The 13,745-nt window shown below is 39.6% G+C and overlaps 1 protein-coding gene across 1 annotated transcript in view; it reads left to right on the top strand.

The window, feature by feature from the left end:
• The window catches only part of lonp1 (lon peptidase 1, mitochondrial), a 47,805-nt gene that overhangs the window by 10,653 nt on the left and 23,407 nt on the right, over window positions 1-13,745 (top strand). Inside the window, exons 6-10 of the mRNA XM_043721032.2 lie at window positions 3,251-3,380; window positions 8,873-8,956; window positions 9,430-9,650; window positions 12,011-12,149; window positions 12,895-13,073. Of these exons, the coding sequence (XP_043576967.2) occupies window positions 3,251-3,380; window positions 8,873-8,956; window positions 9,430-9,650; window positions 12,011-12,149; window positions 12,895-13,073 (753 nt within the window). The remainder of the gene's footprint in view (window positions 1-3,250; window positions 3,381-8,872; window positions 8,957-9,429; window positions 9,651-12,010; window positions 12,150-12,894; window positions 13,074-13,745) is intronic.

Raw genomic sequence — 13,745 nt, 5'->3', positions numbered from 1 at the left:
AGCCCAAAACTAATCCTCCTCATCGGAGTCCTATCGGCTTGGGACCAGAACATGTGTATCTCCCGGGAGTGAAATTCAATCCAGTTCTTGGAGCTGGAAGGAGAAGTCCACATCCTAGTCCATTCCTTTCTGAAAAAATGGTTTTTGTCACCTGTTCATGAGTCCATATTATCCACTCACCTTGTGCATCGCTTCAGAAATGGCTCACCATTCCTGCAGCACACTGCCCCAGACATGAGACAAGCTTTTCCCATGGGACACTGATTAGCAAGGTTAGATCTCATGGAATACAGGGAGAACTAGCCATTTGGATACAGAACTAGCTCAAAGGTAGAAGACAGAGGGTGCTGGTGGAGGGTTGTTTTTCAGACTGGAGGCCTGTGACCAGTGGAGTGCCACAAGAATTGGTGCTGGGCCCTCTACTTTTTGTCATTTACATAAATGATTTGGATGCGAGCATAAGAGGTACAGTTAGTAAGTTTGCGGATGACACCAAAGTTGGAGTTGTGGTGGACAGTGAAGCGGGTTACCTCAGATTACAACAGGATCTTGACCAGATGGGCCAGTGGGCTGAGAAGTGCCAGATGGAGTTTAATTCAGATAAATGTGAGGTGCTGCATTTTGGGAAAGCAAATCTTAGCAGGACTTATACAGTTAATGGTAAGGTCCTAGGGAGTGTTGCTGAACAAAGAGACCTTGGAATGCAGGTTCATAGCTCCTTGAAAGTGGAGTCGCAAGTGGATAGGATAGTGAAGAAGGCGTTTAGTATGCTTTCCTTTATTGGTCAAAGTATTGAGTACAGGAGTTGGGAGGTTATGTTGCGGCTGTAAGGACATTGGTTAGGCCAGTGTTGGAATATTGCGTGCAATTCTGGTCTCCTTCCTATCGGAAAGATGTTATGAAACTTGAAAGGGTTCAGAAAAGAGTTACAATGATGTTGCCAGGGTTGGTGGATTTGAGCTACAGGGAGAGGCCGAACAGGCTGTGGCTGTTTTACCTGGAGCGTCGGACGCTGAGGGGTGACCTTATAGAGGTTTACAAAATCATGAGGGGCATGGATAGGATAAATAGACAAAGTCTTTTCCCTGGGGTCGGGGAGTCCAGAAATAGAGGGCATAGGTTTAGGGTGAGAGGGGAAAGATATAAAAGAGACCTATGGGGCAACTTTTTCACGCAGAGGGTGGTATGTGTATGGAATGAGCTGCCAGAGGAAGTGGTTGAGGCTGGTACAATTACAACATTTGAGAGGCATTTGGATGGGTATATGAATAGGAAGGGTTTGGAGGGATATGGGCCGGGTGCTGGCAGGTGGGACTAGATTGGGTTGGGATAGCTGGTTGGCATGGACGGGTTGGACCGAAGGGCCTGTTTCCATGCTGTACATCTCTATGACTATGTGAGAACTTCAGCAATATTAAGATCTTTGCAGACAATGAATCAAAGAATTAAGGCAGAAAGCACAGAGGAATAATGATCAAAATACATTTGTGACTATCAAATTTCTCCATTAGGTAAAAATAGATTTACATTATTTTTGAGCTTTGATATCCACTTCTGCCTAGTCCCATATTTGTCACAAACATTTAATTCACACTGTAAAATTCAATTTAGAACTGAAGGAAAATAATTACATTTTACTTCCTGGTTTGTTATGTTTTGTAATATGCCAAGGTGATTGGCTCCTAGCTTCACTTGATGACAGCACTGTGCACCTGGATGTGCTCACAATTTGGCGTCAGATTCAAACCAATGTCAAGAAAGGGAAAATATCTTTCCTATAACAGAGCGACCAGTCTGGATATTAGGGACCCTCTTTTTTTTTTAGATTAGATTACTTAGTGTGGAAACAGGCCCTTCGGCCCAATAAGTCCACACCGCCCCACCGAAGCGCAACCCACCCATACCCCTAACCTAACACTACGGGCAATTTAGCATGGCCAATTCACCTGACCTGCACATCTTTGGACTGTGGGAGGAAACCGGAGCATCCGGAGGAAACCCGCGCAGACACGGGGAGAACGTGCAAACTCCACACAGTCAGTCGCCTGAGGCGGGTATTGAACCCGGGTCTCTGGCGCTGTGAGGCAGCAGTGCTAACCACTGTGCCATCGTGCCGCCCAAGTGTACAAAGTCCTGTAAACCTCAATATAACATCCAAACTCCTATATTCAAAAGTCTGAACAATGAATGCTAAATACCTTCTTAACCACCTAACTATATGTGATGCAAACCTCCAAAGAATTATGTAAATGAACCCCTAGGTCTCTCTGTTCTACAACACAATTCAAGGCCCAAATTTTAATTGTAAAAGTCCTACCGTTTATTTGTTTTATTAAAATACACTACCTTGCATATGTCCAAAATAAACTACATCTGCCACTCTTTTGTTGATTGATTGAATCAAATGATCAAGATCTCTGTAATCTTAGATAACCTTCTTCACAGTCCACTATATCGGCACGGTGGCACAGTGATTAGCACTGCTGCCTCACAGTGCCAGAGACCCAGGTTCAATTCCTGCCTCGGGCAACTGTGTGTGGAGTTTGCACATTCTCCCCGTGTCTGCATGGGTTTCCTCCGGGTGCTCCAGTTTCCTCCCACAGTCCAAAGATGTGCAGGTTAGGTGAATTGGCCATGCTAAATTGCCAGTCGTATTAGGTGAAGGAGTAAATGTAGGGGGGGTGGGCTGCTCTTCGGAGGGTCGATGTGGACTTGTTGGGTTGAAGGGCCTGTTTTCCACACTGTAAGTAATGTAATCTAAAACCATCTTGGTGTCATCTGCAAACCTACTAACCATGCCTTCTATATTCTCATCTAAATCATTTTATGTAAATAACAAACAAAAGTGGACCCAGCGCCGCTCCGTGTGGAACACTGTTGGTTTCAGGCCTCCAGTCTGAAAAACAGCCCTCCACCATCACTCTTGTCTCCGGCTGTTAAACCAATCTGGCATGCAGTTGGTAAGCTCACACTGAATCCCATGTGATCTAACTTTACTAATTAGTCTATCATACAGAACCTTGTCAAAGGCTTCACTGATGTCCAAGTAACCAACATCTACCGCTCTGCCCCTATCAGTCTTCTTAGTCACTTCCTCAAAACAAACTCAGTCAAGTTTGAGAGACTTGTTGTCGTGGTGCAAATGTCACTATCCAGAATTTTGATTAGCCTGTGATAGAACAATAATGCTGTTCTAGTTCAAGCTCATTTTTGAATGAAAGTAACTGCTGCTTTATACATTTTGTTTCAGAGAGTCGGTGCTTCAGATGATGCAAGCAGGACAGAGGGTGGTGGATAATCCAATTTATTTGAGTGACATGGGAGCGGCACTTACGGGTGCAGAATCGCATGAGCTACAGGAAGTGCTGGAGGAGACCAACGTAAGATGTCAGTTCAGATTGTTCAGATAGAAAAATCCATTACAGGTTTCCCATTTTCCTCATTTTGTTGCTGTGAATAAGGTATTCATAAAATTTCATCAAGAGCCCAATGCAGCTCTGCTACCATATCAGTGCTTTGTAGATATACATAGCAGCAAAGGTGATTTCAGTGGAAGTGAATTTCAGTTCTTAAGAACATAAGTGTTATATTCTCTTACACACACATACGCACACATTGTGTTTGTTGATGATTCCTGCCTGCCCTGAACACGTGATTATGGGCCATCTTCTTGAACCACCATAATGGTTTGATCTAATGAAGCAGTTTGTTGTCCCATTTTTGATCAGAATTAAGCCAGATCTGTTGTTTTGAAACTGGAGTATGTGAAAGTCACACTCTATAAAAATGGCATATGTCCTTCCCTAAAGGCTATTTATGAATCAATTGTGTTTTAATCCCAGGCAAATCATTTCATTTTTTTTTTTACCCTTCTTTGTGGTAAAGAGGAGCATTGAAACAGACCTTATTGAAATTATGATTAAGTTGTCATTGAAGTTCAGTTCTCATGAGACATGAGTTAACATGTTGAAGTTGTATGTAAGAAGGAAAGTTAATAAAAAGTAGTGGGAGTTATTGTATTTGTGACCAGGGAAGGGCTTCGAAGTGGACAGTATAATTGAGAATAATATGTGTGTTCCTAGAGGGAGGAAGTGATTTAGAAATGTGAGAAACGGCTGATTTTTCTTTAAATTTAAGCTAAGCAGCTGATATGAAGAAGCATGGCCTATCAGACACAGCATCAAGATATAACAACATCGGGTGCTCAAGTAAATTCGGTAATAGTTTGGTGACACAATGCTTAGGTTTAGCAATCCAGGAGGAACTGAGCAGTTTCGTAGTTCTTGGAAAGGATATTCAGCATGGAGATGATGCAGTGCCCTTGTTCTGCATCACAAGGATATACAAAAGCTGAAATAGAACAATATATCATTATGAAGCTGAGAGATTCAATGTCTATTTTTAATATTGTTTACTGCAAGCTTCGATTCTTGGAATTCTATATACAATGTGTGTATTTAGGGTTAATAATAAGCCTTTAAAAACCACAATGCTTAATTTGAAGTGAAAGGAAGTTACTCAGACTTGATAGAGAACTGAACAGAGGATGTAGTGGGAGGACATTCCAGATCTAACTTTCATTTTTAGTCTGTGCTGGAAAGTCATTTAGAAAAGAAACATGTATCGAACTCAAAAGAACTGTGAAGCTTTCCAATTGAGAAACGTGTCAAGCTGTGTTCCCCAAAAAGAATTTCAAGTAGTGAAATTATCTTCAGATAAGTCATTATTAATCCCAGACTGAAGTATTGGCGACAGTGAGTGGAAAAGAAGTAAAGTTTTTGAATTTTTTTTCAAAAATAGAAAAAGAATTGAAGTTGTTGAGTTATGTAGTGTACAATTCCAGTTACAGTTTAAAATTTTATTTCAAGCCTTATAACACATTAAATAGAAGATACACTGTCTGTCGTCCTTTCTAAATGAGCCTCACTGGGTCATGGTAGAAGTACAACACTGATATTAGAAGTGCAATCGTTGTAAAGTGTTCTGATTGTAGTGATTGCAATACATGGCTGCTGTTTCTATTCAAACAGTGAAGAGTACATGGGTTATTTCTAGTATGTGTTTAAAAATCTTTGATTCTGTGTTATCAGGTTATAACCTGTTTATTTCTGTTACTCTTTTATGTTTATATTGTTAAAACAAAGGCTGTATTGTTGCATGCTTATGTTTTAGTAAAAGTTCATTGTGATAAGGCTGTAAGGTTTAGGAGCAGAAGTAGGCCATTCAGTCCATTGGGTTTGCTCCACCATTCACCTTGCTGCTTAGAAACCTATCTCTGCGTTAAATGTACTTAATGACCAGGCTTGACGACGCACTGCACCAAAGAATTCTCTTGATTCGGAACCCTCTGAGGGAAGAAATTCCTCCTCTTTGTCTAAAACTCAGATGGCACATTTATGTCTTCTGGTCCTAGATTCTTCCATGAGGGGAAACAACATTTCTGCATCTGCCTTGTCAAGTCTCCTAAAAAGCTTGAATGTTTCAATAAGGTCACCTTTCATTCTTCCCAAGCCCAATCTACTGGACCTCGCTTCAAAAGACAATCTGTCCATGTCTGGTATCAAAAATAAAACAAAAATAATTATAATCTATATTTTCCTGTTGAGAATCTGACTTGTCAAATACTAAAATCAAATGGGCATTACCCCATCATAATTGAGTCCTAAATTATATTAAACTTGTGAGCAGATTTTAAAAAAAGGCTTAAATGCTAGAATGTTTTTAGTAGAGGGTAGGTAGTACAAATAAACTTTTCTTTACATCACCTCCCACAACTGCAAGGGGGAAGATTAAGAATTTCTGAGAAATTGGAACAGGATTTTATAATTGAATTTTGAACAGATTGGACAATAGACTAAAGGTTAAAGAAGAAAAGTGATTGGTTGAATGCTTCTCTGAAGGCTTTAAGGTACAGTAGGTGCATACATGCTGGAAACTGGAATAGAAGGATTGGATTCAAAGTTTGTGCGAAGATTTGTAGCTCGGGTGCTCGTTGCTGTGGTTCTGTTCGCCGAGCTGGAAGTTTTTGTTGCAAACGTTTCGTCCCCTGGCTAGGCGACATCATCAGTGCTTGGGAGCCTCCTGCGAAGCGCTTCTTTGATGTTTCCTCCGGTGTTTATAGTGGCCTGTCCCTGCCGCTTCCGGTTGTCAGTTTCAGCTGTCCGCTGTAGTGATTGGTATATTGGGTCCAGGTCGATGTGTTTGTTGATGGAGTTTGTGGATGAATGCCATGCCTCTAGGAATTCCGTGGCTGTTCTCTATCTGGCCTGCCCTATGATAGTAGTGTTGTCCCAGTCGAATTCATGTTGCTTGTTGTCTGCATGTGTGGCTACTAAGGATAGCTGGTCGTGTCGTTTCGTGGCTAGTTGATGTTCATGTATGCGGATTGTTAGCTGTCTTCCTGTTTGTCCTATATAGTGTTTAGTGCAGTCCTTGCATGGTATTTTGTACACTACATTCGTCTTGCTCATGTTGGGTATCGGGTCCTTCGTTCTGGTGAGTTGTTGTCTGAGCGTGGCTGTTGGTTTGTGTGCCGTTATGAGTCCTAGGGGTCGCAGTAGTCTGGCTGTCAGTTCCGAGATGCTCCTGATGTATGGTAGTGTGGCTAGTCCTTTTGGTTGTGGTATGTCCTCGTTCCGTGGTCTTTCTCTTAGGCATCTGTTGATGAAGTTGCGCGGGTATCCGTTTTTGGCGAATACTTTGTGTAGGTGTTCCTCTTCCTCTTTTTGCAGTTCTTGTGTACTGCAGTGTGTTGTGGCCCTTTTGAATAGTGTCCTGATGCAGCTTTGTTTGTGTGTGTTGGGGTGGTTACTTTCATAGTTTAGGACTTGGTCTGTGTGTGTGGCTTTCCTGTATACCCTTGTGGTGAATTCTCCGTTTGGTGTTCTCTGTACCATCACGTCTAGGAATGGGAGTTGGCTATCCTTTTCTTCTTCTCTCGTGAATCGGATTCCTGAGAGTGTGGCGTTGATGATCCAGTGTGTTTTTTCTATTTCCGTGTTTTTAATGATTACGAACGTGTCATCGACATATCTGACCCAGAGTTTGGGTTGAATTTGTGGTAGGACTGTTTGTTCTAACCTTTGCATAACTGCCTCTGCTATGAGTCCCGAGATTGGTGATCCCATGGGTGTTCCGTTGATTTGTTCGTATCTGGTTGTTGAATGTGAAGTGTGTTGTGAGGCACAAGTCCAGTAGTTTAAATATGCCGTCTTTGTTGATAGGTTCAGCGTCCTGTTTTCTGTTCTGTATGTCCAGTAGGTTGGCTATTGTTTCTCTGGCTCGGGCTTTGTCAATCGAAGTGAACAGTGCCGTCACGTCGAATGATATCATGGTTTCTTCTTTGTCTATGTGTATATTTCTGATGATGTCCAAGAATTCCTGTGTTGATTGTATAGAGTGTTTGCATTCAGGATTGGATGACAGAGTAGAAAGTTGTAGTTAGAGAAGGTCGTTTGGGACTCCCGTGATAAATTCTACTCCTCTTTTGTTTGTTCCTTTCCTTGCTACTTGTTCAGATGCAACTTACCCATATATCTGTTCCTTCTACCCAAAAATGAGCTTAAAATTCCATTATCTGTTCACTACCCTCCAACATCATCTACTTCAGTCAGTGACTCCACTTCAGGTAATCTGACTTTTTCACCACGTTGAAGAAAATAGTAATTGCCCTGTCCTTTTCATGATATAGTTGGAATTGTCTTTCTATGTTTTTTCTAAAAGTAAACCCTACTGCATCTTGGTTTCAGACCAAAGATTGTAGCTCAGTAACTGGTTTTAAAGGTTTCCCTCACTGCACATATGTCTCCTTGCTTTTGTGCTTTGCAATGCTGACTGTTTCTCTTGTGATAATTGTCCAATAAACTTGTCTATCAAACTAACAACATTTTCCTTCCTTCCTTCCTTCCACTTCACAACTGTTTTCCTGAAATATTGAAACAGCTTCTCTTTATGCTCTTTATCCAAACCTTCATAATTGTAAATGCTTATTAAAGGAGAACAACCCTAGGTTCTCCAGTCTAATGATGATTCACCATCCTTGGGACTGTTCTAATAAATGTTTGATAGTCTCCCCTGTAGCCTCGCCATCCTCAACTTCTCAAACCTTCAACTTATTCAACTGATCTGTTATCCATCATGCATTTTTGTTCACTATTTCTACCTTCTCCACAAACTTCTAGTTCCCCACCACCCCGTAACTTGCTCATCTTTAAGCCTCTCCATGTTAGGGGAAGTGACAGCCAGTGGTATTATCCTGTACTTAATCCATAGACTAGGTAATGTTCCAGGTTTGAATCCTGCTACAGCGGGTGGTGGAATTTGAATTCATTAAATATCTGGAAGAGTCCAATGATGAATCCATTGTCAATTGTTGGGAAAAACCCATCTGGCTTATTTATGTCCTGAAGGGAAGGAAACTGCCATCCTTACCTGGTGTGGCCTACATGTGACTCCAAACCGTTAGCAATATAGTTGACTCTTAACTGCCCTGTGGGCTGTTAGGATGAGCAATAGCTAGCGATGTCCTCATTCCATGAATGATTTTTTTTAAAAAATGTTGTTTACATAACCTATGTTTGGAAACCTCCATCATTCTACTCGTTCATTCCTAAACTCTTCAATTTTCCATGTCCTATTAACATTCTTACCATGTCTCATTTTACATTTTTAAAATATCTTTTTATCTGTCAACTCCCAACCTCCCTGCCTTCAAGCCTGGTGAAATATTTGAAGGCAAATTGTGTATCAGTTGAATAATCTGCAAATACAGACCTGACAAATTTAGTGTTGCAGCATTTCACATTTTATTCCCATGAAACCCAGTGAGTGGATAACTTGACCTGGTGTTTTGTCTTATGTTTTGTTTCTTTAGATTCCAAATCGACTCTACAAGGCACTCTCTCTGTTGAAAAAAGAGTTTGAATTGAGCAAACTGCAGCAGCGTCTTGGACGAGAGGTGACACTACATCTCATTTTGTGCTTTGTTTTGCTTTCTTTCTTTGCTTTCTAAATATCTAATTGATGCTGTCTTTCGCTGTTACTGTTCAAAAGGGCTAATCACCTTCCAGATTGTTGCAAAAGTGATCCTCAATTATCTGCAAGAATTGTTGATTGCTAAAGCTGTTCTGGATACACTTGTACACATGAGATTTTTTGTTGTTGTTCCTGACTGGTAAACCTATCTGACTTTGGGTTATTTTAGCCCAGACTGAGTTGGAGCATGAGTTCTGGTGCCACAGAGGACAGAATATTTACACACACTAGGGATTTTTGCTGTGATGCTTCAAGGTAGCTTTGTAACCTTGGGTTTTCATTTAAAAGCAAACATATGTTACTGACTAAAGCTCAATTTTAGTATCTGCTGTTATTGTATTAATGAAATATAAAATTGACCCTACTGTGAAGCTAGTATTTGTTCATAATTCTTAGGTAGAAGAGAAAATCAAGCAGACTCATCGTAAGTACTTGCTCCAGGAACAGCTGAAGATTATTAAGAAAGAACTGGGACTGGAGAAGGAAGATAAAGATGCCATTGAGGAGAAATTTCGGGAGAGGTTAAAGGAACTGGTAGTTCCAAAACATATCATGGAGGTTATTGATGAAGAGCTGAACAAACTCAACTTACTCGATAATCATTCCTCTGAGTTCAAGTGAGAATCCTGTGGAAATTTCTAAAACAACTTTTTCTAGAATCACACGACTAATAGGGAAGAAAGTTTCCTGAGCTCTGTATCACCTTTAGAACATTTTTTTAAAAAGTTGTAATTTAAAGTTTAAAACTAGCTGCCAGTGAAGGAAATGGAATGCTGTTTTTGCAAAATTGAAGTGCAGTTGGGGAGAAAGGGGTAGTTAAATCAAAGTCACGATGGGTTGAAATATTAGGAATCTTGCAAAGCCCCTTTGCATGATGGGAAACATTTAAGCTGGCAGGTAAATGATATGAAGAGCATTTTTAAAACAGTTAATATTTATTTTCAATAATATATTATGTTAATATGTTAAGTGCAGTGTAGGATCAGTAATGTTTTGAAATAGCATCGCAGAATTAAGGTAAAACGATTATGCTGATATGACTTATGAGAGCAAATCATGATTTCTAAGTTAGGTCTGCTATTTCCCATGGAAGTATCTTGATTGTAATTGAATTTAATAGTATTTTATGCTGAATGTAGCTGTTAAGTTACACAACTTTGAGGGCTGAGCAAACATTTACATTACTCCATACAAAAGAGTCATTTTGTAAAATGGAGACTTCTTGCTTCATTTTATGTGAATCGAGGTTATTTATATCTTTGGATTAATTGTCGGTACTCAGTCAGGATAATCCCTTTGTTTAAAAACTGGAGGAACTAATCGGCCAATTAGCTTAGACTAAGGGGTTACTTGGGGTACTGTCAAGGATCAGTAATCTCCAGCCACTTCATCAATATCATTCTATCCATTATACGGCCAGAAATATGGATCTTCCCTGAATATTGGCATGATTGATACCATTTGAAATTCCTTGGATCTGAGAATCTGAGCTCGTGTGCATCAAAATAGACCAGAAAGTGTTGAAGTAATAGACATCTCCATAACTCTCAGGATTGATGGGATCCTTTGCAGTCACTAATGTATGTGGTTGCCAGAGCAAGGGATATCCCACGATGGCTGAAGAGAATTTGGTGGTGGGTAGAGATAATCTGTTGTCTTTCTTTCAAATCAGAACAAGCAATGTAAGTAGGAACAGAAAGGAAATCCTGTTAATGGAACAGCAGAAGTTGGGAGCCAAAATTTAAAAGTTGCAGCTCAAGGATGATAATCTCAAAGTTTTCAGAGTCACGTACAGACTGGCATAGAAACAAACAGCAAAATTAACATAAGTGTTGTGGGAAAACAGAGTACTGTGATAAGAAATCTGTGACCTGAACCGGGGCATGAATGTTTTAATGAAAAGTGTAAATAGGGAGATTACAACAGCTTTGAAGTAGTGAGGACCAATTGGAAAGGAATGGAATACAGCAGTACTATTTCTCTTCCCCACATCCCATACATGTGGGAGATATGTCCCAGGACCTACCGCAGATAGAAGCAAACTCATTCATTTTAATGGGAAATTTACCTTCCTGGCAGCCTCGGAACGTTCCCTATAATATGATCTGGCCACGGTAAACCACGGGTAACTGAAACTGTGGCAAATGATTCCACTGATATGGGCGTTGCCCTATACTAGAAATTAAATCCGCTTAAATTAAACAGAAAAGGAGAGAACAGAAACAAATCAATGAAGTGCAGATTTAGCTGGCCAGGAAATAAATCAGAAATGTGGAACAGGAGTGCCAAAATACTGGGTTTTTTTTTTAAGAAAAGGAAATGAACCAGAGTAGATAAAGTAAAAATGAGGAACATCTGGGAAATGGCAACTACAATATTATAAAAGCAAATTGCCAAAAAACGTCAGTAAACCTGACATCTGTGGAGAGCGAAACATGGTTAACATTTAAATGCTGTAGGACTATCCTTTGAAATAGTTCCAAACTGATATTAAAGGCTGTCTAACTTCTGACCCTTGTCATTCAATGATGCTACCGTCACTGATTTCCCAATAACAGTATCTGAGCCAGGAGGCATGGGTTCATGTCCCATCTGCTTCGTAAGTGTATCATAGCTCTAAATAGGTCTAAAATAATTAAAGTAAAAATCTGTTCTGTTACCTTAATTTAACCCTAATTGACTGTGTGCTTCTTATTTAGGGTAGTTAGACTCTCAACTTTTAAAGGAGCAGTGTAACCCTTTTGGCAGATTAATAGATTGTGCTTATATTGTATAGTGTAAGACTAAAATAATAAGCAGCATAACATCCAACTTAGCATGAGATCTGCTCAGTGCTTTCAAATTAATTTTTAGTGTGTGTGAAGCTTTGATTTTTAATTTATAAGCAGTTCTGCAAAAGAGTCATTAACTGGTGGGCTGCATGATTGTAGTTTACTTTCGATGTTGTTGGTTAATATTTTTATTTCACCTGGTTTAGTGTAACTCGGAATTACTTGGACTGGCTGACAACAATGCCTTGGGGAAAATGCAGTGAAGAAAATATGGATCTTAAGCGAGCCAACGAGGTATTGGAGGAGGATCATTATGGCATGGAGGAGGTCAAAAAACGCATCCTGGTATGAGCTGATCAGTTGTCAGTGCTATATACATCAAAGGGGGATTGATCTGTGCTCTGATAGTATAAAAGGTTTACTAGAAGATCTCTTCAGCTTGGAGAAATGCTGACTAGATCCCTTCTATTTCCCTGGAGTGGCAAAATTGGATTAATTATCCCTTGATTTCCGTATCATCCTTCAGAGTTGTTGGGGTCAATTAGAGACTGCTTTGAGCTGCTGGCATACTGAGGGGAAAGTCTGCCTATATAATAAGAATTACTTTCTATACATTTAAAATTTAAACATTTTAGATCATCGTATAAGCACTTAAGTTAATTCCACATGGGTTTAAAAGATGCTTCCTTTGCTTTCTCCTTAAATTCAGAAGTCAGATATATCCCAATGGAAACTGTCCACATTGATGCAAAATTTAAGGATATAAAATATCTAAATGGGCCATCTTGGCTTAAACAGTCCATGACTGTATTTATGCTCTCCTCTACCAATTTTCCATATCAAAATTTATCTGCATAACTCATTATTCCATTTTACCTCCTGCTTATTGGGCTCTGCCTTAATTCGATCAATACTAATTACCTCAATTGTTCCCAATGTACTCTCTGGTCTCTTCAGTTAGTGAAATTCCTACTGATTTTAATGATGCTTTGTAAAAAGTTTTCATTGTAATGATGATATGACACTCCTGTTAGGTGAGGTAAATCTGTAAGTCTAAATTTGTAATGGGACATCTCTTCCATGTTTCCAGGAATTTATTGCAGTTAGCCAGCTGCGTGGTACAACCCAAGGAAAAATTCTATGTTTCTGTGGTCCACCTGGAGTTGGTAAGACCAGCATTGCTCGATCTATAGCAAGAGCATTAAATCGAGAATATTTCCGGTTCAGTGTAGGAGGAATGACTGATGTTGCAGAAATCAAGGGTCACAGGTATTGTAATCATCTGCACTTAAGTAATATCATTGCTAAAGTTCTCCTATTTGCACCTGATTGTAACTGTGATAAAAGCTTGCAAATGGCATTCCATGTATAGCTGTTAATATTGAAATAAATGCAATTCTAGTGTTTTAAGTGCAAATTAGTCTTAAAATAATGTATCTAAAAAGTATAGATTTTTGTGATCATCTGTTTTTACTTCAGTCAATTTTCACCCCAGCTTCATTTCATGGTCCTCATTGGTTAATGATCAGTAACAGGAATCCTGGTGGATTTCTTCCCCCTCATTCCACTTGTGGCTGTGCAGTACTGTAGTGTAGCTACGTGCTGTTTCACTTATGCTCATTTCCTTTATAAATACCTATGTAGCATTGTTTATTAAATAAACAGTACTACAGAATTCCTGCAGGTAACATTGTTAAATTTTTTGCTGTCGGCTGTGCTCCATTAGGGATATGATGACACTAATGATATATTAACATAATTGTGTTAATTTTGCATTGTGGTGTTTTTGGGCATAACTTAAAGGGATGGAGGTAATGTAAATAGCACTGTTCTATTCATACTAAATGTATGCATTTTTAAGTGTCTACATATTTGCGCACTCTTTACAAGGTTAGTAGACTAAGAAATTAATGCTGTGTATTCGGAGGTACACCTATTTGT

This window comes from Chiloscyllium plagiosum, unplaced genomic scaffold (assembly GCF_037043375.1).
Source record: "Chiloscyllium plagiosum isolate Xiang-an unplaced genomic scaffold, Cpla_swu_hap1 HiC_scaffold_28, whole genome shotgun sequence".
Lineage (NCBI taxonomy): Eukaryota > Metazoa > Chordata > Chondrichthyes > Orectolobiformes > Hemiscylliidae > Chiloscyllium > Chiloscyllium plagiosum.
The sequence above is the reverse complement of the archived record's forward strand: the minus strand, read 5'-3'. Positions and strand labels throughout refer to the sequence as shown.